Source organism: Motacilla alba, chromosome 9, assembly GCF_015832195.1.
Source record: "Motacilla alba alba isolate MOTALB_02 chromosome 9, Motacilla_alba_V1.0_pri, whole genome shotgun sequence".
In the NCBI taxonomy this organism is placed as follows: domain Eukaryota; kingdom Metazoa; phylum Chordata; class Aves; order Passeriformes; family Motacillidae; genus Motacilla; species Motacilla alba.
In genome coordinates this window covers 25,321,181-25,347,561 of record NC_052024.1, presented here as the reverse complement: position 1 = coordinate 25,347,561, position 26,381 = coordinate 25,321,181, and the positions used below count along the sequence as shown (strand labels likewise).

The 26,381-nt window shown below is 40.0% G+C and overlaps 1 protein-coding gene across 1 annotated transcript in view; it reads right to left on the bottom strand.

The window, feature by feature from the left end:
- Positions 1-939: 939 nt before the first annotated feature.
- WWTR1 (WW domain containing transcription regulator 1) overlaps positions 940-26,381 on the bottom strand; it is a gene marked incomplete at its 5' end in the record, with an annotated part of 41,834 nt that continues 16,392 nt past the window's right edge. The window contains 6 exon segments of the mRNA XM_038145253.1: positions 940-4,668; positions 5,729-5,841; positions 6,389-6,522; positions 10,428-10,600; positions 10,603-10,617; positions 21,202-21,338. Of these exon segments, the coding sequence (XP_038001181.1) occupies positions 4,484-4,668; positions 5,729-5,841; positions 6,389-6,522; positions 10,428-10,600; positions 10,603-10,617; positions 21,202-21,338 (757 nt within the window).

The window sequence follows — 26,381 nt, the reverse complement described above, 5'->3', positions numbered from 1 at the left end:
TAGAAATATGAACATACAGAAGTAAAAATAATAGCAGTCAAAGGAAGAATATTAGCACTCTTTGTAAAATCTCAGAAATACCCATGCTGGCTGAAGCTTCATTATTCACCCATTAAAACTGTCTGCTGGGTGAGCAGGTGCTGAGAGCATGGCAACTTCAACACTGCATGGCACTGTTTAGCTGAGAGCTATCATAAAAGGATACACATCGGTTATCTAACAACTCAGATTACAACATGAGGAGTATGAGCATGTGATTTTGAGCCCATGCACTTCAGCAGGACAAAACTGGTTAAGCCCCTGCACAGCTTAACTATATACAGTTAGTCTTTTTTGATTGTCTTCAACAAATGGACTGCAGAGAAATGATACATTAACCACAGGACAGTCGGGGAATGATGCATTAACTGGAGACTCTTTGCAAAAGGTTCATCTCTAAAGGAGGGAAGCAACATATACAATGTTGAAAAAATATTTGCTCAGCCCAGAACAAGGGATGTTTTCTCACATCATTCCAGTCTTGAATGTTCATCACCTGTCTCCAGTTCAACTTTAGCTCCCTCTTCATGGATTGTACATTGCTCATAGCATAAGCAGTTGCAAAGCAAACAACGTTAAACCCTGGAGCCATTCCAGCTGTCAGAGGGTGGGAAGGCTGGCTTCTCCTGACATGGGTGGGGTCTTTGCCCCCATATTTTAATTCAAATAGATATTGAATTTAATATACATATTGAATATGTATATATATATATGAATAATTGACTATACAATATAAAATTGAACATTTAAATTCAAAATGCATGCCTTTTTCACAGAATAGTATGTCCACACCTTTATTCTAAGCAGTGTTTTACAGTTCCCTGAGAAGCCCATACTAAAACCCTCAAACCCATCCCTTACCCTAAAGAAATTATTTTAAAAAACCAATATGCATCCAAAATCTTTCAAGTTCATTTGTATTTTTTCATGTAAAAGATCAAAGGAATAATTAAAAAAAAAAAACAAAACAGAATCAAACCCAGGATACAACAGTTTGATCTGATTGCCTCTCGTACAATCTATTGTAAGGTACTAAAAATTAAAAATAAATGCTCACACAAGTCATATAAAAATGAAAAAAAGTAAATAAAATAGTTAAAGAACTAGCATGTACATGGATGTATGTATTAGGAAACAAGTTTATTTGGACAACGACCCACATTTTTCTGTAATTAAAATAAAGTTTTAAATCCGTCCCTTCCCCCAAACAGCATTTGTTGACAAAAAGTCAAACCCGATCCCTCCCCAAGTTACATTCTAACAGTATTACCAGAATACAAACTGTAATTAACCATGTCCCACTACTTCTGTATCACCAAGACTTACATATGCCCCCTCAGGGATGGTCACAGCAAAATTGTCCAGCTGGCACATTGGTTGTATTTATACTACAAGTAGACAGTGTACAGTTTAATACAGTAAATGCTCAAAACCTGAAATAGTACAGTGAAATATTGTCAGCGATAAATTTACTTTCATATTACATATGCTTTGAATACTGAGAATTTCTGCCATAAGCCTGTTTAAAGCCAGAAACTTTTTTAAAGACAACTCTGAAAAACAGATTTTATTGTCATTGCACTTCATCGGATACATTATCTCCATAACAAAAATTAAAAGCTGACAGTGTAAAGAATCACTTTTAATTTAATCAAGATTGGTTTCATGACTGAGTAAAGATCTAACCTAAGATTCTGCCTGAAGTGCTGCTCTACACAGTACCTTCCTGTTTCAGATCTGCTGCTGGTTTACTATGGAAGTAAAACAGAAACACAGTTTATGATTGCTTTATCCTTTTAAGGTCTTTGCACCAAGACACTCAACCACCAGAAATACAAATAAAAAAGGAATCAAGCTTGCAGCTTCACAGTTCTGATAAATAGCAGATGTGATTTCACTAGAAAGTTGCATCAGTTTTCCCCATACAAAGAACAGCCTTTGGCTGACAACAATGCACGTGGCTGGGCAGGAATCAGCACCAGCTATCTCACAGAGCTGCTAGCCAACCTGCTCAGAACATCTTCTGTTATGACAAACTTACATGTTCAATGGTGAAGAGTTGCTAGCAAATGAACAAACTGCATTCTCTAAACACAACCTGTTGATAGGCACTACCACCTGGATCTCAGCAGGTCCACAGCTGCTGTGGGTCATTCCAGCACCAATGGCTGTCGGCTCCTTATACCAAATGAGCAGTGCTGGTGACATGGCCTTGAAAGTTGGCCAGAAAATCTCCAGTTCTTTACCAACATCAGCCATGATACTAAACAACAAAGCCCTAGGACCATCTGTTTTTCATTTAGGCTGACAACCTGAAGAAATCCTTAAAAGAGAGAGATTGAAACTAATTACAGTAATATTGGTCAGCCCTGCCCGGTCCCCTGTTTATTGAAAAGAAGTTTATGCTATCTCAACAGTTAGCAAAACTAGCAAGTTAGAATTTAAAAAACCCAACTAATAACCCCCAAAAAGAATAAAAGAAACACAATGCCCATTCAGCGATTAAATTCTGTGCAGACACAACTTTGCTGTTACATCTCTTTTTCTATTAAAAAAAAGAAAACATTTTTAAAAAGCTACTTTTTACTATGTCATAAAACCTCACAACTGTAGGTCTTTGCCAAATATCTCTTTTTTCAAAATTCAGTGTGTGTGCTTTTTATTTTCCATCCTGTGACACCATGTACACTTATAAGTTCATCACAAACATGGTCATTTACTTTGTTGAGTGCTTCTCATGTTTTTCACTGAACACTGGAGATTCATTTGCTATGTATCCCTGTCTGCAGCCATCCTTCCCAGCAAGGATCTACATTTATTACCTCATCATCCATCTTCCAAATCTACTCTGTATTCCCATCACTTCATCGCTGACCTTTTCACCTACCTTCATCCAACCAGATGGAAAAAAGGTCCTTAAGGGTCAATATTCTGATGCATCAGTAAGATCTTGCTAAGTGTTGTCAGACTTGGCAAACACACATTTACACTTAGTGCTACATCTCTTCTTCTCTTTACATAGCCTGGATTAAGCTTAGAGAAAAGTTATAATGCCTTTCATAAAATTACCTATTCTTCAATACAAAATGCTTATATGCATTAATTATAAATAAGATAATTTCAAAACATTTAAGAATATTCAGGACTTCATTTTCATTTCAGGGGAACTGCAGTCTTAATGTTCTTGATGTCTTCTCAGTCCCAAACCTCTGATAAGGAAGTTTTGTAGGATATATAACAGGCAATAACACACAGCACATGCCTCATGTCCTGTGCACCAGTTATGGTAAGTGAAAGACATAAAAACTAAGCAGCTCTACCAGGTGAGTCCCAATGCTGCTTTAGCAGTGCCCTGATAAAGTTACTGGTTCTTTTTCATGTATAGAACTACATGTATTTTTACACTGTCAGTTAAAAACATCACTGAAAACAGTATGAGGAAGGTTTTTCTCCCCCTATGTATGACATTAACAAGTTGTGCCACATTTTCCAGAACTGATTTTAAAAGAATATTTTTGCACTTAAAATACTTGCTGCAGATTTTATATTTATAAAAAAATTGCTTGTTCATGTGTTAAGTTACAAAAATGTAGTGCTTAATATAATAAACTAAAAAATCTAAGAATTTTTTAAAAAATGCTTGTTTATAATACATTTCTTTGTTTTTAAAAGGCAACAGTCAGTAACCAGCCTGGTTTATTTTGTAACAATATTGTAGTGTAAAAATGTTGCTAAACAATTCTGGTACTTTGAGACTAGAAGTAATTATTTTCTGAAAACTATACAGTAATTTATTGAAAAAAAAAAAGAAACTGCTATAGTATTGTTTGTTCACAAATATATAATGAGAATTATTATGCTTGATATGGATCATATTTGAACTGTATTCTATACAGAACAGTTAGTCACTAAGAACTAAAAAAGTTTTTTAAGGCTTAAGTAAGTTGATTTTAAAAAAGCTTCTGATAGTATTGTCATAAACATAATAATAAAACTGCTCTCATGCCCTGATGCTTTGCACTTTTTTTTGAACCAAGTGACCTAGGAGTTAGCTTTTCTGATTCACAAAGGGTCTGTGATGTCAGTCAGTACCCAGGAGATCAGTCAGGGATATGTACAAACATCAGCCACTTTCTGTCCTAAAAGTGAATTGTTTTTGCCTGGTTTGAAAAGGTAAAAAAGTACACTGATGTGTAAAGTCATATGGGTTTTTTTAAAGAAATATATATCCATGTATGTATTTTATATAGATATAAAAATGTATTTCATACTTAAATTAGTATCAATCAAATTCAGACAGATATTTAACTGACCATAAAGATGATGTAACAGAAGTCAATACGGCAGTATGTTGTATCTCTTGAGGATATTCAGATACTCTATGCCTACCCCAAGAGGAACAAGAAATCTGAATTGCACTGTAGGCCCAACAAGCATTGCTTGATTACAGCCAGGTAAGGAAGGGCTCGTTTTTGTTAAGCACTGACTCCACGTCGTTGAGAATAGGGATCAAGTCTTCTGACTCTAGAGTCCCAAGGTCAACGTTTGTCCCTGGAAGACAGTCGAGGAAATCCGGGAAACGTGTTTGGTGTGGATTTATGTTCATTGTTGTCTGTGCTATAGTTTCTCCTAGGAAAAGTAAAGAAGAACTTTTGAAGTACCAAAGTCTTATTGTGAGTAATTTAAAACAACAGAATTGACATAAAAATATATTCCCCCTTTCCCACAAGCACTTGGGAGCACTCCTACACAACACAAACATTATCTCAAAACTGCATTTAGGTATAGAGTACATATTCTCCTGAGAATACATTTCACATCCTTGCTTTGATCTCAAAAGCACAGAAGGTCCTTTCCAGCAGTGCTCAAAGCATCCAGCCCTGGTCTTCCACTTGGGAAGCATGACAGTTTCAAGTTTGTTTCCTGGTCTGCCCAGGAAGCAGCAAAGGACCCTCATGTACACCTCCATCCTGATCCCTGCACCAGGGGCAAGGCTGTCTGCTGGAAATAACTGAAAAAAGTGCTTTACAGCAATTTAGATCTGTAATATTACTCTTTTTTCCATAAATTAATAAGAACAAACATGAAAATCTTTAATAGATAAATCTTTCATTCTTTGCATAATACTGAATTTCTAATGACTTCAAAGGCAGTTTAGGTGAGGAAGTGCTGAGAATTTCACTCTCTGAAAAAACCCTTCATTTCCTAGTAAATTATTTCAGTATTTTAAACACCATGAGGACACTAACATACAATAAATATGTATCAACATGTAAGCTAGCTAAATACACTCTGTTTGAAGGCAAATGCAACTTTGCCAATGTAAGAGACTTACAAGCAAGACTGATTTCCCAGTTAGAAAATGTATTGATTTGTACATGTAACCCATAACAAACTTTTAGTCCCCCTACCATGGACAACAGGATGAAAACAGAAATTAAGGCTTGCATTTTCAGGTTTTATATATTCTGTTTAATATCAGTCTGAGGTAAAAGGGCAGAATCTGGATCTAACTAAGTTAAAGCTGAGAACCTTCTGGGCACTAAGCACCTTCCAGGCATTTTCTCTCTCAATGTCAGTCTGTTCTCTTGATTAAGAAAGCTGGAGCTAATCGTTCAGTTATACAATTACAAAACATTACTAGTCATAATACACGGATTATACTTTAAGCTAAATCTGAGTATTCTACCTGTATCCATCTCATCTACGTTGCTGAGGAAATCTTCAGGTGTTGTTGGTATACTGTAGCATCCTAATCCCAAGCCACTGTCTGTACTCTGCTCCCTGGAGTGGTATGGCCCACTACAAATTGAAACATGAAAAACACTCAGTAAAGATGCTCTGACAGACACAGTTCCTGAGCACAGTGTTAGAAGAGAACACAGGAGCTTACATATCAGAAATAGATGCTGAGTCATTAAGCCTCATCCTGTAACTGCTGATCAGCCAACAGAATATTTGGGCCACATCAGCCCAAACAACAAAGTAATTTAAGCGAGGTCACTCTTAAATTTTGAAATACACACATTCATATATAACTCTCTAGCTGAAATCAGTTCTGACAGCCTAAAAAGTTGTGTGTATTTATACTTAGGTAACATACCTATTCTACCTAGTCTTCTACATATACTAACAATAGAATTAAAACCACCAGTTACAATTTATTGCTTTTTAAAATATTCCTTCTTGAAGCATAAACTGAAAGATTTCAGACCAGCCCCTCAGCCATCCCCCCTGTTTACAGTAAGTAAAAAAAAAAATATGATATAGGGTCTATTTTAGAGAGACACCTGTAACAGCCTAGAGAAGGCAACAGAAGGAATTGCCTAATGAAGAAGAATGAACTTGCCTGTTCAAGAAAGGATCAGATCCATTATTTGTAATAGGCCTCATGTCCTGTGTCATGGCAGGGGTGTTCACAGCTGTCTGAACTGGGACCATGTTTTCTGAGTCCATAGGAAGTTGTCTGCAAAGAGCAGCCTCCTGAAAAGACAAATAAATACAAGGGAAGAGTTATTCCAACAGCTCAGAAATACTGCAGTCTTGTAACAAGTGAACACATAACATGCACACTGAAGGACAGTAATTCTATGTGATGTCACTGATAAGTGTTCCTTTACACTGATATGAAGAAAACCATGATGTAGACAGACAGTGTCTTTCATGCCCACCTGTGCTGGCTTAAACCACCACAGAATCTAGCTGTCAGTTCTACCATGTCTGTAATTCAGCTACCACAAAGTACTTACCATGTTACAAGAAAACCACTGGAACCAAGACTGTGATTCAATAATCTTTAGAATGAACACTCTGCCTAATAATAAGCATTTGCTTAATGACCTCCCTCATGTCTGCTATCTGCAGGATGACAAACAAGCAATCAGAGCCAAAGGAAACTCATTTTGCAACTCTTCCTGAAAGATAAACTCTTCTAGCATTATCTCTGTGAAACACACATGACATCTAGTGGTATACAGAGGTTGTCTGACTCCAACTGGATGTTCCAAACAAAAATCCTAAGACCTTAAAATAATAAAGCTGTATCTATTTTTCCCATAATTAACTCAACTTACTTTTTAATGAAAAAAGCAAAGTAAATATTTCATTGAAATCCTAGTAGAAAACTTCTCTCCTCTGACTCAGTCATTTGGTCTCCCCAGCACAGAAAGGATTAACAGGTCTTCAAGGCTAGAATATGATGGTTTACTATGTTTTCAACTATTTGTTCATTGAGGAGAAATGGTCTGGTCTCTTTGTGAATAATGTAACACATACTGGTGCCCATAAAAGCAATATTTCCTTTATAACAAAATTATCAATATATTAATTGATAAATTACAATTTACATTAGACGGTGTCAATATTTAGCACATGTTAAGAACAAACATTCTTAAGATTCTTAATAGCTTATGTATGATAGGTTTTTCTTATTAAATTTAATACTAAACTTAATAAATCAAGTGGCAATTTTAATGGCGACATTTCTACTTAGAATTTAGTCAGCTGGAGTCTGTGAAAATGTAAAAACTTCTGAGAAGGGGAAGGTGTTTTTTTAGCTGTCTACATGCAGATATTTTCAGTACTTTTTTTTAAATATAAGAATGACATCTACAGCCACACGAGATTTGGACAGGCCTTCCAAAGGAAAACATCTGTAAGGGGAAAAGCCTGCAGCACCATAAAGAAAAACTCCCACTATCAGTTACATAATCTAACTTCCTGTCTCTTTGTTGCAAAAAACACCATATTCATTATAGAGTTACTTGATTGACTCTCCCTTGGGGAATGGCTCACCTCCCATGTCTTTATTTCAACATATTGTCTGTTGTTTGTAATATTAACTCCATGTGTACTTTTAAAATGTGGAACAACAGACTCTTGCACACTGGAGTCAGATTTGGCTGGGGAAGCAGACAGAGTACTGGCTCCACCATACGTGACATATGTTCTTCTGCTGTAGGTTATTTGTTCAGAAGTCACATTGCACTTTTAGTACTGCTACAGATGTCAGAATCCTGTGCTCCTTTGACATTATTACAGCCATGGTAATGGAGAAATGGATCAACTACACAATACCCAAAGCTTTATGATACCCTGCTATGTCCTGTTCTCTATTCTAGGGATGACTACAAGGTTTTTAAGAAGGGTATTTGTAAATCTCCTACCCTAGGATGAAAGTCTGGCAAAAAATGGCAGAGATGTCCTGCAGCCCTGTGAGCAGCAATATCAGACTCAGCCATGCCACTGAGCTCTCAGTCTTTGAGCGTAGGAGGGTGCCTCCACTCTGGCCAGCAGAGACCACCTCTGGCATTCAGCTAAGAAAGGACCCAGTGCCTTTAATGATCTGCTTGGCACTATGACACACATAAACCCAAAGAAGACTTTCAAAATAAGTAACAAAATAAACTAAAAAACCCCACAGTGTTCTGATATCAAAAAGTCATGTCAAAAACTTAAAGAGTGGTTACTTTCAAAACACTTTGCATTACAGTGAGTTGAATGATTCACTGCCTCAGAACACAGTTCTGATGTAAATCCTTTTTTAGCTGTATACCAGACATGCATAGAAATTTCTTGTCAAATTTCCTGGAACTCTTCCTGCCAGAACTGACCTGAGTGCATGTATTGCCCTTCTGGCATGTACTCAATCTAGAGTTCTAGGGTTTTAGCAACTACATGAAGAGAAGGACAAAGAAGGAAAGAAATTCCCTAAGCCAAGAGCTTCCAGAGCTATGACCTCTTCCTCGCTGGGCATGCTGCTCCACCCCAGCAGCTGCTGCCAGGAATGGCTGTGGGGAGCCAGCAGCTGCTACTGGGCTGAAAGGTTTGTGACCCTCCAAAGAATCCTTCCCCTCTCTCTGAAATGCTCTGCACCTCCTCACAGCTGCTACCAGCAGCATACACCCTTACTCAGCATTTTTCCCTTAGATAGCTTACACTAGAAAAGCAAAAACAGCAAGGGAGGGTCAGGACAGGAGTAACTGTACTTGGACACTGATGACCCAGAGGATAACTGCACCCTCAGCTGCCAGGATTCAGGATTCTGAGGTTACTGGAAGGAAATTCACAACATTCTGTTAGGAAGAAGAGATTTTACATCTTGCTTTCCTCCCTAAGAGTTACACCAGTTGTAAAACTTCAGTAATGCAAAGTGACGCTGGACTGCTTCATGCAGTGTGGAGCTTCAACAGACACTACAAGGGCAGGGTGGCACTGGGCACAGTAAGTGGAAGTCTTGACTGAGTAGGGCACAGCTGCAGAGTGCTGTGAATGTATTGGTTTCAAAGTCAGCAAAGCAGCAAAACCCTCCCTTGTGTTAATGGCACAAGAGTTTTGAAGCCTAATCAGCTTGTCTTGAAAACAGAATAGAGCCAAAGAGAGTAAAAATAACTAAACATGTTGTTAGCATGATGACAATCATGACTAAGCTCATATCAAATACCCTCACTCTCTTCTCACATCCATCTCTGTCATGAGCTCTTCATGGGAAAGGAGAAGCCACGCAAAAGACTTGAGACCACTGCCCATGTCAGAGACTGCCACCCTACTCTTGTGGAAGTTGCTGTTTTTTAAAGGTACTTAGAACTGGTAACTGCAGCATTTGCAAGGCCACAAATAATGACATGCTTCTTGATAAGGTACTCCTTTCATGCTGTTTCTGAGAGAAACAGATTATCTTTTTTTTTCCACTAAAGAATCCAATTAATACGCCATACAAACACAACACCTCTAGTGGACTTGTCTGTAACAGATGAAACACAATTCTTAAAACTGTGTTTTCTTAAGGCAGTATAAAGGAAATTACATATCTATTTTGTACAGTATGAGTCATTATATAGAGCTGAAACTTAAGAAAAAGAACAATAAGCAAAACATCCACAAATAACCAACTCTGAAAAGTCTTTAGATCAGAGGTATTCATGTAATGTGTGAATGTCATTTTATTTTAACTAAAAGGCAAAGGGTGCAAATTAAGAGAGTACAGACTGGAGTCAAGGACAATTCCATTTGCTCTTCCTTCATCTTCAGTGAAGTCTGAACGTGGTCTCCTATGCAAACCAAGTTAAACTGCACATGAATCAGTGCTGCCCTAGGTGCTTATGGACAGACACAGAACAGAATTTGGCCCTTACATGACTATCAAGAAAGATGGTAAGAAAGATGCAAGGTCAGTAACTTCTGACTGATGGCCATCCTGTGTTCTGTTCAGGGCTAGCTTTGAGGAAAAAAAATGAAATTAACTGTTTATATTAGCTTTTTGGTTACCCTTCTGTAAAACCATAGTTAGTCTTGACATAAAGTAACAGAGCTACCAAGTGTACTTGTTAAAAATTTGGATGCATTGAACTAAAAGCTCTTGAACAAACAAAGAGTATCTTTGGTGTTACCTGTCGCAGTAACTCCTCCTGACGCATCCGAATTCGCTCCCTCTCCATCTGGATTCTCTGGAGCCTCAGCTTCTGCTGCTGCTGCGGGGTGGGCAGCGCCGGGGGCAGGGCGAGCAGCGCCGGGGGCTGCGGGGCGCGGCTCGGCTGCGGCAGGGCTGCGCCGGGGGGGGCAGCGGCGGCGCGGTCAGCACTGCGGGAACACGAGAGCCGTGGCACCCGGGGCAACTGCACGGGGCATGACACAGGCCCAGGACACATGCTGCTCTCTCACAGCAATACACTGTTAGAATCACTGTACTTCACAGGACTGAGAGAGCTGCTCCATCTGGCAAGATCTGCACTAGCAACTGCTTAATAAACGGTTTTTAATGTTCTGAGTGTATCAAACAGGAATACTTACAATACAAAAATATTTATCCTGGTATGTTCAAATATTTACCTAATGAACTAGTAAATAACATTTTTTAAAACTGAAAATTCCTAAAAACGTGTGCCTATAATAGGCAGTAAGATAGTAAAAATATTTCAACTTAACATTTTCTTTATTGACAGATTTAAATCAATTATTACTAGAAGTAATTTCCAGTTAACAACTGAAACCTTTTCTGTTAGGATATGACCCATCAGTCCCCCCACCTTTGGTAGGATATTCTCAAGGTTGACAGGGTGACAGGGGTTAGAAACAAGACCTTTAGTAAGCAAACCTGACTTACACTCAGGTAAACCCCTTCACTTGCTGACAGAAGGCTGTTGCTGAGCAAGTTAATACTGCTTAGATTGTTAATGTTTCTTAAATCAGTATAATCTTTTCTGATCAAATTCAGAAACTATAAATCAGAGCAGAATTCTCTGTAAGATGGACATTTTTATTCATTAGAACTGCTATGAAAGAAACTGTAAGTCTATGTAGCTCTCTGTGTGTCACTCTGGTGCCAACATGGCACAAAGCTAATAGAATGCCCTGTCACCTCAGACAGCAGGCATCCCTCCTGACCTACCAAGACAAATCTCTTCCCGTTTATGGTGCTAAGAATAGCGTCCCACCACTGAAATCCTCCAGACAAGCCAGGAGTAAAACACAGTGAATTTTCAACATTTTTAACTCTATGGTTTTTTCAAGGACCCAGGCTGGATTTATTACTGATGCAGATCAGGCCTAGCTGCACGGACCAGGTGAGAATTAGTCCTGGGCTATCTCCAGTACCAGTCTGGATCTAAGGGCAGCTTTACTACCTGTAGGTGGTGCAAAGCCCACACTAATAAATCCTTCTGGACCTCGTGGAAAGCATGCAGGCAGATCCAAACCATCTTTGCAACTTGCTTCCAGAAGCAGGTGTTCTGGAGAGTACTGCAGAGATTGATGCCAGTGTGTTAGATTAGGAGGTTTAGATTGGAGATTAGGAAAAATTTCTTTGCCAAAAAGTTTGCCCAGCTCTGGCACAGGCTGATCAGGACAGTGATCCATCCCTTGAGGAATTTAAAAGCTGTGTGGTTGTAGCACTTGAGGACTTGGGTCAGGGGTGGGTTAATGGTCAGACTCAATCATCTTTGAGGGCTTTTCCAACCCAAATGATTAGTTTGATTCCAATTCTATCAGATCTGGGCTAGATCTGAATACAATTTCATATGCAACACTATAGGTAATGTCAGGTAGATTTTGTCCTGCAACCCTACCTACTTGGGCAAGCCCCAGCACCCAGGCAGAACACCAGCCTCTTCAAAAGAAGTGTGGCAAAGTGTGATGATACAGTTATTACAGGACTAAGACTTTCTACTGCTTTACCAACTTTCATGGTGTCAGTTTTTCAAACAACAAGAAAAAAAATTGAATGAACTAAGTTGCTTTTCTTAATGGCAGAGTTACAATGATATGCATAAGGAAAATGGAAAAATATTATATCTGGAATACTTTTAAGCATGCTTGATAGGTCTGATACTGTCTAGACTTTAAATTATAGTGAATCTTTAAATACGCTGGTAGAATAAAAAGAATCCCAACAATGGACAAATTACCCTTGAGGTATATACTTGAGCTTAGTTTGTGAAAAATATTTTACCTAAGTGCTTTTCCTGGGACTGCTCAACTGAACCAGAGCTGAACCCAGGACAGTAAAAGTGGGCTGGGTATACAGCTGGTAGCTTCTTGTCACTAATGGTCTGAACAAGCCCAGTGAAAGGAAAGTCTTGTGTCAGCCCCAGTGAGCAACTTAACAAACAATGACATTCTACAGATCTCTGTTCCTTGTGATGTAATCATATGGCACATCTGTTGTGCTATTTGTGAGGTTTTAGTAATTCCTGCCTTAATTTATATTTCAGCTCTGAATTTGTATTTGAATGGTATGAGGACCATAATGAAGTCTGGATTAAAAAAGAAAAACCCAAAGTTCACATTCCAGCTAGAGTGCCCAACACAGACCCCAGTCTGACACCATCAGACACACCAGGGGACCCCTGACAGCTCCTCTCAGCCAGAGCTCTGCAGAGCCTTTGGACCATCAGGCTGGTTTTGAGAGCTTAAAAAGTTACTAAAGGAAAAAACAATTGGTCTTCAGTAAGCTCCAATTCACTAGGCAGGGTCTGGGACTCCAGAGTAAGATTTCTAAAGTTCTGCAAAGAAAAAAATATTCAAAAGCTCAAATCTACCACTCTGTGGTAAAGGAGACTGGGTCTAACATGAGAGGAGAAAGTATCATCATTACAGCAGACAGACTCAGGGTGGCCTTAAATTCAGTTCTCTTGGGGGGAAAACCTAATTTATTTTGCAAAAATTAACTAAGTCTTTCAAGAAACAGCCATTATGCAATTATCCAGCCCAAATGAAAGCAAGTAAAAACATGGAGCTAAGTTCCAAACCTGAACTATGTAACCACAGTTCCATTGCAGTCCATGAAATTGCAATTATTTAGTTTACATCAAGTTAGACCTATGTGGTTTTCTTTTTCCAGTTAGAAGAAAAAGAAAAGAATTCTTGTATTGCTTTTGTTTGCCTTTAAATTAATACTGATATCCTAGTGAATTAGGTTTTCTGACATTGTAGGAGACCTTTCTGTAGATGACTTTGCTGGATATATACTAGGCAAGGATTATTTTGTGGACAAGAGACATGCAAGCTGCAAAAGCCAAAACATGCAAATGTCAATAATTTTTGATATATGCATTGAACTGATTGCACCTACTTTTATTATTTAAGTGTCAGAAGTGTCGGGACACTTTTATTATTTAAGTGTCAGAAGTGCAACTGTGGGTCTTTTTGCTCTGTTTATAGGCAGCCCAGACCCAAATTCAGATGAACTAGCCAAAGCTAGGTCTCATGCAACACAGTCTGATAAAAAACAAATGTCTACAAAGGTTAAAAAAAAACCCCAAAAACTGAAAAACCAGCCATACTACAGTTCCAACTTAGTCATGACACTGTAAAGAAAAAAAGACTGGGCTCCCCTCCTTTTCTCACTCCACTTCAGCCAACAAAGAACTGCTTGTTTCATTTATTTTCCAGAAAGAAGCATTAGCCTTCTAACAAGGTCAGCAAAAATGCTGCTTTTCAGTTCTGGTGCATTTTGTTCCAAAAATCTGTAAAGTATTAAAGCAAAAAGTTGCACTATCCCAGTGCACAGAGACTCCTTTATTCAGACTTCTGAGCTGAAAATAGCTATATAGAAATTTCTCAACAGTTTCAACTGTTAAGGCCTGTGACATCCACATTTAACTAATCTTTTCTGTCTTCAATGATTTAAGATTAAAAAAACCAATACAAACAACCTGCAGGTGCAACATCAAAGCTATGACTTAGCAGGAAGTTATTTAAAAGATTGGAGATTTACTCTGCAAGCACTTTTAACAATAAATCAGTAACAAAAAAGTGGTGATGGGAGCTGCTGGAGTGGACAGACAGCTTTAATGCTAATGATTAATTACTGATGACTGTTAGATTTAAAATATTTAATAAATTATTTTTACTTTTGCTTCATGCAGTCTTCAGCTTTTACATTTCACTCCCTTTGAAACTATGGAAATGACCCTCCACTCTTGCATTGGTACATGTTTGGATTACTACCTTGAGGGGAAATGCTTACGCCAACAGGAACTTCTTTGCGTCAAAATTAAAAATTGCTAGAATTTGAAAAAATGCCAACATCTCTCTTGAACACATCAACCTTTAGCATTTCAGATTTACTAGATGGTCAGTTGCTGGTTTAAAGGTGTATGTCCTTTGATTTAGTTTACCTGATACTGAAATTACTTTCTATTAGACTCTGGACATATTAACCACTGTCCTTAAACATAAATAAATTACTCCATTTGAGATCTGCCTGATAAATCACTTGTTAGAGATTTTAATTGCAAACTACCAAAATCCCCTCATTCTTTTGAGAGCTGCATCACAAAACACTCATTCCCACAGATGAACGTGCAAGTCCTCTATAATGCTTTCAGGTCTCAGAAAGTAATCATCAGAAGCAGGTGCCAAGATTATTCACACTGACCACAAATGAATTGTGTTTGCTTCTGTCAGGATATCCAGTAATTAAAAATGATCTGGAACAGGAAGCCTTTCCACCACGCAGGTGGTACGAGGGCATGGACTACAGAGAGGGAAACACATATTCCTCTCAGTGTCACACATTTCTAGCCAAGGCACACCAAGACTTGAAAAATCCTGGACATTAGTGAACACTCTTTAGGGACATTAGTGAACACTAAAATACATATAATCTGGTTTTGAACATTTTGGGAGTTTCTGTGTTCTTATCTCCAGAGACTGCTTTGACATAGTTACCAAAACTGCCTTTTATCATCCTTAAACAATAGCAGCTACACCTCTTTTATCATGGCAGGATATGGAAACTTTGGTTCATGTGTTTATTGTTCCTAGACAGGATTTTGGCATTGTTTTATTGATTGGATTTCCTGGCTGGTTAAAAAAAATGAAAGCAGAGGTAAAGTACTATAACTCCCAGTTGTCCAGACCCATTTGAAATACCATTACCAATACAGCTGAAAGCTAAACTTCTTATATTCATAGATGATTTTCTACTAAACAACAAGCATCACAGGCTCTTCACAATAAAAAAATTCTAATCTGTAATACCCAATGTCCTACATCTTAGAGAACCAGTGAATTAATAGTGAAAGCCATCCTGCTTGTATCACTTGGGTCATGCCTGCTTGTGGGTCTTGACAGAGTACCTTCTGAGGTAAGGTTCTCTTCTTCAGAAGGGAAAACCAAAAATTAAATAGTTCTTCACCTGGAGTTTGTTACAAGAAGTAAACGTGGTTGAATTCTCAGGATCAATGCATACAGTGACCCTAAACAAATTAACATCAGGTTTTCCACTGTCTTCTGCCTGAACTGGTTGATTTATAAAATGAAGATACATATTACCCGCTTCTGCCAGAGATGAGTTATATTTCCCATGGTCAGTATTTACACATAATCTGATCAGGTGAAAGTGGAGATATCAGGAGCAAACTCAAGTACATGTGGCACCCTTCTCCCTCTGCCAGAAATTCTTCTCCATTCTTTAGTGTTTGCGTGTGTGCGTGGGTGTGGATGTGGGACATGCTCTAAAACTGCTCCACTCAGTGCTGATGATAGAACATCCATTTTCTTCATGGTGCCAGTCTCCTTCCTGATGAACACGCGAGAGCTGCACCAGGACCTTCTCCTCTGCCACAAAGGATTTCTACACCTGTGTGCACAAAGTCCCAAGCTTCTGCTCTGGTCCCACCACTGACCCTGCTTTCAGCAGAGGCTGGGTTAGAGCCCTTGCCAGGCCCCTGCCCACCTAAGCTGTTCTGTGATGGACACAACCATAACTTGTGCAAGGCCTCAGCCGTGTGTGGAAACTCATCCAGCAAGAAGTCCTTACCTCAGAACAGGCACCTCCACCTTTGTGAGTCCACAACATTAATACTGATCTCCCAGCAACTGTCCCTCCATTCAGTACACCTGAATGAGTCCACTAATGAGGTTCTTATCAAACCTCCTTGAGGATGTGACTAGCAGACAGCTGATAAACCAGTAGCACAGAGATAAAGTAATATAATCTGCTCCAGATATAGAGAATAGAACACTGAAAATCTCAGGAACTGTAACACTGTTTATGACTCTTTTTTCCCCTGCAAATGTGCATATTAATGAATTCATTTTGGCAGAACCTAAGAGAATATGTATTTATACATTACTATGTCAGTGCACAGAATTAAAAGTGATCCAGGTACATTTTCTGAAGGCAGCCTTATCTGGGCCAACAGAAACTATATATCAACCACCACTGCAGAACAGCCCCAGCCAGCAGGGACCTTGAAAGACCATCTTGTACAAACTCACCTGGAAAATTATATATTGCAAGGGAGGAAACAGAGAGGGTAATAGAAGATGGCTCAGCTCTAAGTAGAAGATCCACATGAACACAGCTTGCTCCTGAGCTCCAGACCTTATCACTCCCTCCCTGACAGCCAGGTCATAAGTAACTACAGCATTTAAAACCATTTCTGCCCATCAATCCCATCTCTGTGCACAGTCTGATGAATCAGACAAGTTCTGTTTTGTACCAGAAGGAGTAAAACCAGGCAGACCTTTCTGTAACTGCTGCTGCTGGAGTGTCCACGGTGAAGAAGGGGGAAGGGGACAGTGGCGGCCGGGCAGTAGGGAGCATCAGGGACACCCACCTGGCTGGGCTTTGGCAGCTTGACTTAGACCAAGTTTAACCACAGTTAGATAAACTGAAAGCCCCTATCCACACCCAAACAAACTCAGAGGCCTTTCACAAAGTGGCAGTGCCCAAAACTCTCAAACCAGCAAGCTCTGGGCACTGCTTAACACACATTTCTGTCACTCACAGGGGACGTAGAGTAACTGTGCCTTGCAGCCTGCAACTGCTATTTGCTCCAAGGCCCAAATCCCACATCCAGCTGTGCCACAGGGTGGCCAAGAAGTCTTCTGAGGTTTTTTGCAGATAGTATGTTCTTTTTGTATGAGCTTTTTAAGGAACTCACATATAAATTCAAGCTAACTTATGCAGAATACTATTAGAGGGATTCATCATTTTACAGCAAAGTAAGTTGCAAACTGTTAAATTTGGAAAATATTTAAATGAAGACCAGATTGTGTTTACCCACTGGATGAAGAATACAATCACAAAAGAAATCTGTTTAAAACACTTTGAAGGAAGAAGGATGGAAATAACAATGGTTTTTAGTGTTGCTTAATGTTAGAATAGAGAAAGACTACAAAACAAGTAGCATTTAATTAAAAAAATCTTGCAAAAGAAACTCCTGTAATGACCTAATTTTTCCTCTAAATCCTGCTACATGTAGTCCAAAATCACCCTCCCCAGTCTTCTGAGAGCAGGGAATGCCATGAAGGCAGAAGGGCGTGTGCAGCTCAGGCTGAGGCAGCAGCGTGACCCTCGGCTCGGGCACTGCAGCTGCTCTCGCCCTCCTCAGGCACAGGGGGTCCCTGCGGATCACTGTCCCTGTCCAGGGACCTCGGCCTGACAGCTAAAACAAGAATTTAGAGTAATCCCTCCTTCCACAAGTGGTCCTTGATTCTACTGCAATAATTGATTGGTAAGATAGAGGTAATACCTTACCAATCAGCTGGAAAAGACTCTGTTTTAGAATGGGCAGAAAATTAGGATCTCTGCAGAATCAGCATCGCGGTAAACAAAGTTTCTGAAGATGCAAGAAATACACTGTTTCTGCTTGTCTTTAGTCTGACACTGATCACTTTCCCTTTGCTTCCAACAACAAAACATACACTGAAAACATTCCTATTAATGCTGTGCTTTCCTTAGTATATACATCTACAAATCATCTTAGAACAACAACGATGGTAAAATGTTAAGAAAAAACTAATTGAACAAGTCTAAATATATGCTAATCTGTAAGAACATGTTTTCAATCTATGTGACAAATATTCCTTTTCATTCATGAAATGTCACTGAATGACAGTCGTGGTGTATAAATGAGCAGAGAAACCTGCCCAGCATATTTTACTTTTCTGTAAATTCAACAAGATGCATCAAAGGAAAAAACACCCAATGCCTTTGTTCTATAACATTTAAAAGGCAGTGCTTTAAATGTTCATGTGAAAACTAACACTAATGAAGTGTTCACTTATAGCTCATAAATAGGCAACATAAAACCATAGTAAGAGAAAAACTAGAAAAATACAGCAGATTTTTTAAAGTATGACTACTAACTTCAACAACACAGGCATACTATGATTTGGTATCACTTAGTCCTACGCTGTGCTTTGATAAAATGTTTGTAAGTGCCTTTGTACAATTCCCAGCAAATATTGCTGAAAGAAGTTTGTAAACCAAAGCAACAAGCTGTACAAAACAAACCATATTTTCCTCCTCTTCATAAGAAGTACAAGGAAAACACATGTGTTAGTAATTGGAAGTGCAGACCAGTGTGCAGACCTGAAATACTCAAATACTTTTCTTTTAAGTGGCATCTTCAAAAGAAAAACTCTAAAAAAGAAAAAAAAAGAAAAAAAAAAAGAAAAAAAAAGGCAAAAGACAGATGCACAGACTTCATTTGCCCCCTTGTGTCTGTGAGCTGTGGGCAGGAGCCCTCCTGGCTGCCAGGCACTGGGAGGGGAGCAGAGCCAGGAGTAAAGGCTGAGCAGCTGCACTGCTGCCAGCACAGGGCAGCACAAAGGCCCTTCCTTTTGGCTAGGGCAATTTAAAAATAGAAGGCATTCTGATTTAGCACTGGAAACGACAGTCACATGTATTTTGAACTGCCAAGCAAAGTAGTCAGAGGCTGCAGTGTTCTCTGCAGATTACTGCAATCTTCCTGTGTAATTCCTCTGCGTATAGTTACATGCATATACACACAGTTTCTAGATTAAATCTTGCAAGATGTATTTTTCAATAAAATAGTGTCACATTTAGTGCTCCTTTGAAAGCCACCAAAATGAGAAAAAGCTCACCAAGACATATTGATGGAATGTTTTCTGGATTAAAGAAATATGGATACAGTGCAGATTTTTACATACAATTTCTAGTGGGAAATTCAATCACACATCTGAACCACTATGCCAAGAACTGCATATAAACCTACACAAAAAGTAGAACCTAATACTTTACATATATATATATATATATATATATATATATATATATATATATATATGAGGGGTACTGACTGAAATACAGACTGTATTTAATGGGACAGATTTTGAAGTCTGTGGAAATACCCTTATTGGGCACATGAAATGCCTTCAAGAACTGACTTTTCATTAGGTATAGACTTTTATTTCTAATCCTTTGAATCTCAAGAAAGACCCTCCTCTAAAATTCAGTATACATGTGTTTTAGCCCAGGATTTGGCTTTCATTCACTTCCACTAATAAACTGAGGGGGAAAATGTTCTGTACACTGTCCTGATTTATGGTCCTGCTGTTTTTTAACTAGGGACAATGCAACAGATGTTAACATAAGTGGAGGAGTTGGTATGAACAAGAACCCTGCTGTCCTATTCTTACCTCTCAGCCATTCCAGCACTGCTATAAACAGACTGACCCACACGCAGCTGTGGTTTGAAGCCACAGCAGAGCAACTGTTAGTTTCACCATGTGCTACGACACTGCAGATATCCTAACCTTTCAGATTTTATTCAAGTTTCTTCTGCAGATATCCACTCTCTCATTATGGTTTGCCACTGCCCACTAAATCTTGTAATGTAACCAACACTCCTACTGCATATATGCAAGCAAAGCAGTTGATGAGACAAAGGTAGAAAAAAGAACTGAAGCTGATTACCTCAGAGGTCCTAGGTGTTTCTTATAAATTTAAGACCAAAGTAAATATTGCACTACTTCTATTGGTGATCATTAGCAGACAAATGTTCAGCGTTTTCTTGTCATGTGAAGAGACAGGACTCATGAACCACACTGCAAGTGGACAATCAAGAAATCACGAGATCAACTTACCAAAAATTAACCAGAACAAGAAACTTCTATGTGTTTTAAAGTCTCCCTTTTTGATATCTTGAACCTGTAAGCTCATCTTCTTGAATAGTAGAAAAGTTAAAGCTCCAGAAGTGAAATATTAGGGATTATTTGTAATTCTCAATTATATGTGAATTTTTTTTCTTCTGTTTACCAAATTTTCTTTAAAATTTTTGAGTTTTAATGGCTTTATTTTCACTAAGGCTTAAATCTGCAATATCAGATTTATGTAAGTTGATGGTTAAATTTACACTTGAAGTGCTAATCAGAAACAGCAAGGGAACCACACCAGTTGTAAGAATTTTGTGGGTAATTCATACTGCAAAGACTTTTTAGTAGTTTGCAAGTCGCTTCCAGTGCAGAACCTCACTATGCAAAAGCCCCACCACCATAAACAAACTAACAGGCAAACCAACCACATCTTGTGACCTGAAGAAACATAAGACTAACTGTGCACAAGTTATCCAACAGCTTGGACATGATATGGAGGGCTTATGGGGGTTCTACACCACCTCAGAACAGAAAAGCACAGACAGAATGTATTTTTCTATGTCTAGCACTATGCCAAGGTTCTAAAACTGATCACAAGATGTTAGAACTTCACCTCAAACGGTACAAATTCACTTGCTGCCAAGTCTACAGAGGGGAAAATTAAGTAAATGAAGGGGAGAACATACTGTTAGGTCTGATAGCAGAATCAGAGCTACCTTCTTGAACCAAAAATTTTACTTTGACAAACAAACCAGGGGGTGTCTCTCCTATGTCTGTTGTGTTTTCACCAGCGAGATGCCATCCAGTACTCACTGAGATTTGGCTGAGACATTGCCATGGTCCTCTGTGGTGCCGGGGTGGACGTGGCTGCAGGATGGTGGCTAATGTGATTCAGAGGCTGGTTCATCGGTTTTCGAGGATCTTGCCATGTTGTAATTTTTTCTATATGACTGAGAAAGAAAAGATACAAGCTTAACATAAAATACTTGGTATACTATATAGACAGTTCAGCATTATGTCATGAAGGTCCTATTTGGTTTTCTTATTCCACAACTGCCCTTGCCATCTCACCCTCGCCCACTTGAAATTATCTATCATCTGGTTGCTCACTTTTTCTTCTGATCTTCTGCCCCTGCTGTTCTAATTTCTTTTGCTCTACTGCTGAGTAATTACTTTTACTTGAACAATTGGGAAATTCTATTGTCGTACTGAAAATCTGTAATAGCTTTTATTCTCTTTACTCTTACATTTCAAGTATAAGAATTCTTGCATATGGTGCATGATGTCACAGAGCCTCAAACTTTAAAAATATCTTGCTTCATCTATAATATTAAAATAGAACTATGTAGATAAGTAAAAAACTTCTATGACTTACTTCTATAACTTTTATAAGATTCTTATTTGAGGCATATTCAAACGTACGACAAGGCAGCCCCAAAATCCATACTAAAATTCTCACTTTCAAGTTTTTCATAAGCAATTTTTGCATCTCTTATTATTATAAATGCTAATATCAGAGCTGGCCATTTTTCAACAAGGTCTTCATTCATAAACAAGCAGAACAGAAAAGCAGAGATGTCCATTTTAGCTTCTGTTTCTGCATCACAAGTGAGACTGATGGGGGTCTCCATATGCAAACAAGAATTTTACATGTTCATATAAAATCAGGGAAAGTTAAATATTTACAAACTCAATGATAAAAAAACTCAAATGAGATCCATAAGTATCTGACAAATAGGACAGAGAACACGCTACCATAACTGCTTCTCCAGCCTGCTCAGATCATGGCATTCCCACCCATAAAGTCCTGCAGTGCTCCAACTCAGCAAGTGGCAAATTGTATCCCAACAGTCGACCCTCATTAAAGAAAAATTAAACCAAACTCAGATATAAACAGCTGAGTATTTTACTCAGACTTCAGGATTCTGTTCCACCTGTTGCACCTTAGGCTTTTGTTAAATGCCTCCTGTTTGGGTGTCAGCCTGAAGGCTGCTTTGAAATGTCAGTGTTCCTCTGAATTTGTGCTGCTGCTTTGTCCTGCATTTTGTAACTGCAAGGCTCTAATCCCTGACTTCCACTGCAGCCTTGCCAAGACATCTCAGTGAGTTTAAATCAGCAAGCAGCAGCATGAGGGACACCAGTTCTCTTTCTGCTTGTATGCACTCCAACAGCCAATGTATCTCACTGGGCTCTATTTTCAGACCTTTTTCTCGTGTGGTTTTTTTTGGGGTTTTTTTTTTTCTGGTATTAGGAAATTCAGAGCAACTAATCTAAAAAGCTTGTAGGGGAACTGAGAAAGACAAACTGATTATTCTGTAAGTGTACTATCACCTGAAATAACACAAACATGGAGTTTGACCAACAGCGTCAAGCTTTTTTGGGGTACTTTATCAGGGCTTAAACACAGGGACTGAGTGTGGGTTTTGTGACTGAGCCACATCAAAGTGAAGCTGCTGCTGAGTGGGAAGCTGGTGACTCACCACAGGCACAGCCCTCAGCTCTGACTCAGAGCCCCTCCGAGGGAGCCACCCTCACACTGCCTTGGAGCCCCTCCAGCCATCCAAAGCCAAACATTGGGAAATCTGTTTACATCTCCTGGAGCAGAGCCAAGGCATTGCCCAACCTTCTCTTTGTCCCTCTGCTCCCTGTAAACAAAAACAGCCCAGAAAGAAAGTGTATTGGAAGTCAGAGGCCATTCACACTGCTCTGACACTGTGTGATGTGGCAGATACGCCTTTATACAGATGGGAAGTTTTTTAAATTAAGAAAATTACCTCAGGGACACAACATTTGAGTCTATTGTCTGAGCTTGCTGGGGGTACTGCAGTGCAATTTCTGGTAAAACTACAACCAGAGCCAAGCCCCACACTATTCCAGTAACCACCACCATGCAGGATGAAGCAGCTAAAGGGGAACTGGGTACAAACTGACAGAATACTGGGCATCTGTAAAAGTGTAGTACCATCTACTTCTTAAAAAAATTACCTCTAGTATTCTTTTTTATGTAATCTTTCATTTCTTACAGTCACAGGTGAGGAAAACACAAGATGTGCATAGGAATGATTTTTAGCTTTAGAAACAATCACCCCATGTGCACACTTCCCATTCTCCCAGAAACTAATGGAATTTGTGAGTATATATGACACTGCACTATGAAACTGGCCTAAATGCTTACCAGCAGCAGTTATGCTTATTGGACTTTTAGAGACCTCCAAACCCACTGCTCACCACGGAACCACCTCCTCTCTAAGGGTGGCAGCAGCAGCGGTGCCACTGTCATACCTTCAGAGTGCCTTGCCTTTAGGTGGTGAGTTTGGCCAAGGGTAGGGCCAGGAATCTCTGATGGGGATCAAGAGGATCACGAAAATGCTATAATTAGGCAGCACTTCACAGCAGCTTATGGCAGCTGTTGGAACTGGTGGGAGGACTGGCTGGGGGTGCCACAACAACTGTTGCCAGAGTGAACACAGCCTGTCACCCTCAGCACTGCCCATGCCTGTCCCACCAAGGTCACCTTGTGCCAGCACCGGCCAGCTCTGCAGACCTGGGGATGCACTTCTGTTACTGCCATCCTTCTAATCCAAAAGCAGGAGGAATTTATTGTTCACTAACAATCAGTAGGTGAGAAATATTTTAGATCACCTCTTATAAAAACACCTGCACATATGCTAAGTGTTTTCCCAGATATTGAAAGAGAATTTGTGAATGTTTCTTGCTGGGAGAGGCAGGACGTGGTCCAACAGCAGCATGAGAATACAGTGTTCTGTCCTTAGATGCAGTTGGATGTCTTCCTTTGCCATGCTGTTTTTCCCCTTCTCTCACCATAGACTGGAAAATTTCAAGAGCCAAGTTGTGCTCTCATTACAACATGAAAAGACCTCACAGAAAGTACAGCTCCATGACCCAATGTTAGGCATTCACCTGTACACTTGATAACTCTTAAAGCAGACTGCAGCAGTCCCTGGGATGCGGGAGCTACCTTCAAACACGTAAGAGACAGTCACTTCTCCTACAAGTGCTTGAAAATCCTGCAATTTCAGTAGGTCAGCCCAATTTTTATGGCTTGTAACTTGTTTACAGCCCTGTTAAATTCAAACTTAAGTGGAAATGGGACTGAGTTAAATTATGATCTGAATCACATCCTGCTAAAGACAATGAGCTTCACGCTGGCATAACCCCACACAGAAAACGTTTGGAGAAAATTCTTGATTGGCATCAATAGTTTACACGCCAGACTGTGCAGACAAAGAATCAATGCCATTAGGCTAGCTGTTGTCTCAGACTTTTTTTCAGTTTATATTCACATTACCCAAAAAAAAAAAAAGTAACATAGAAAGTTTAACACAATGAACAGAGCTAACTCAGTGCTAGCTTCTCTTCATTCCCTTGGGGTCATGCACTGTAAAACCACAGTTAATTATCTAATCACACACTTTTTACAGACAGTACCTGTCTTACTCACTAAGTGCATTTCACTATTCAAAGGCTCTGTTCTGATGTGCTATGAAGTGTTTTCTTAAACTAACATGCAGCTTCATCCCATACCTACTGCAAAATTTTCAAACTCCATTCTACTGACAAGCATAATAAACTATCTTTAAAAGATAATGAGAAAGTCATCACAGTGAAACTTCAGACATCTCCATTCGGTTTTGCAAGGCTATCCCCATTCTACAGATCAGGGGTACAACATATGTGACAGTATTCAGCGCTTTCAAGGAGTACTTTGAAACACCCAGCCCCTGAATCTACAAAATCTGTATTGCTTTTATGTTCAAAACACAGCTTCCAGTGACTTTAGCTACCACTCTGAGTATGTGCATATTAAAAATCACAGGCAGGCATAAGGAGGGAGGTCTTAGTGTAGGTTCTTACTTTCAAATACAAACACCCTTTCATGCAATTATATGGACATAAAAATCTACTTTTTTTTCAGCAAGCACTAAAACAGATGAAAAGAAGATGGACTAGGGCCTTTCTTTGAGCTACCTTGTGGAGATACAGCTTGACAAATGGGTAAGATGTGCCTTTCATGGGACAATGCTTTGAGATGGGAAAGTCAGACAGCTGCAGTGTATTTCCTGCTGTTTAGCACAGGCGCCTCAACGTGCTGAGGTTTCCTGATGTTCCCAAAAGTCTGGGGCAGCCCAAGGGGCATGTGGGCTGTTACAAATAACACCAGGTGGGAAGCCTCCTCTATTTCTCTGCATTCTAAATCACGGATGACACATCGGGTACTCGAAGGTCCCAGCTGAAGCCTGTGGATTGTGGATTGTGTTCCAGCCCACGGGCAGGCAGCGTGCCCGCGGGCACGGCAGTGCCACAGCTGGCCGTGGCAGTGCCACCCACGGTCACAGCAGTGCCACCCGTGATCAGGGCAGTGCCACAGCTGGCCGTGGCAGTGCCACCCACGGTCACAGCAGTGCCACAGCTGGCCGTGGCAGTGCCACCCACGGTCACAGCAGTGCCACAGCTGGCCATGGCAGTGCCACCCACGGTCACAGCAGTGCCACCCGTGATCAGGGCAGTGCCACAGCTGGCCGTGGCAGTGCCACCCACAGTCACAGCAGTGCCACAGCTGGCCATGGCAGTGCCACCCACGGTCACGGCAGTGCCACCCGCGGTCAGGGCAGTGCCATCAAAGGTCACGGTGGTGCCACCCACGGTCACGGCAGTGCCACTGGCGGTAATGGCAGTGCCACCGGCGGTCACGGCGGTGCCACCCACGTGCCACAGGCGCCACTCCTGCTCCTGCCAGCAGCCCGTGGCACTGAGGGGAGGAGGATGGACACCTCGGCCAGCTCGCTGGACTTGCAGAAACAAATCCTGCTGGTTGTCTCAGGTACATCAACAGACTGATCTGCCTGAGCCTGCAGCCCCATGTGAAGAAAATGGAGAAGAATATTTGAAAAGAGGAGGACAGGGCCAGGCCACTGCTCTCAACAGTGCCCTTCAGCCAGGGCAGCGTCAGCTGTGAAATGGCTGGGACGGTG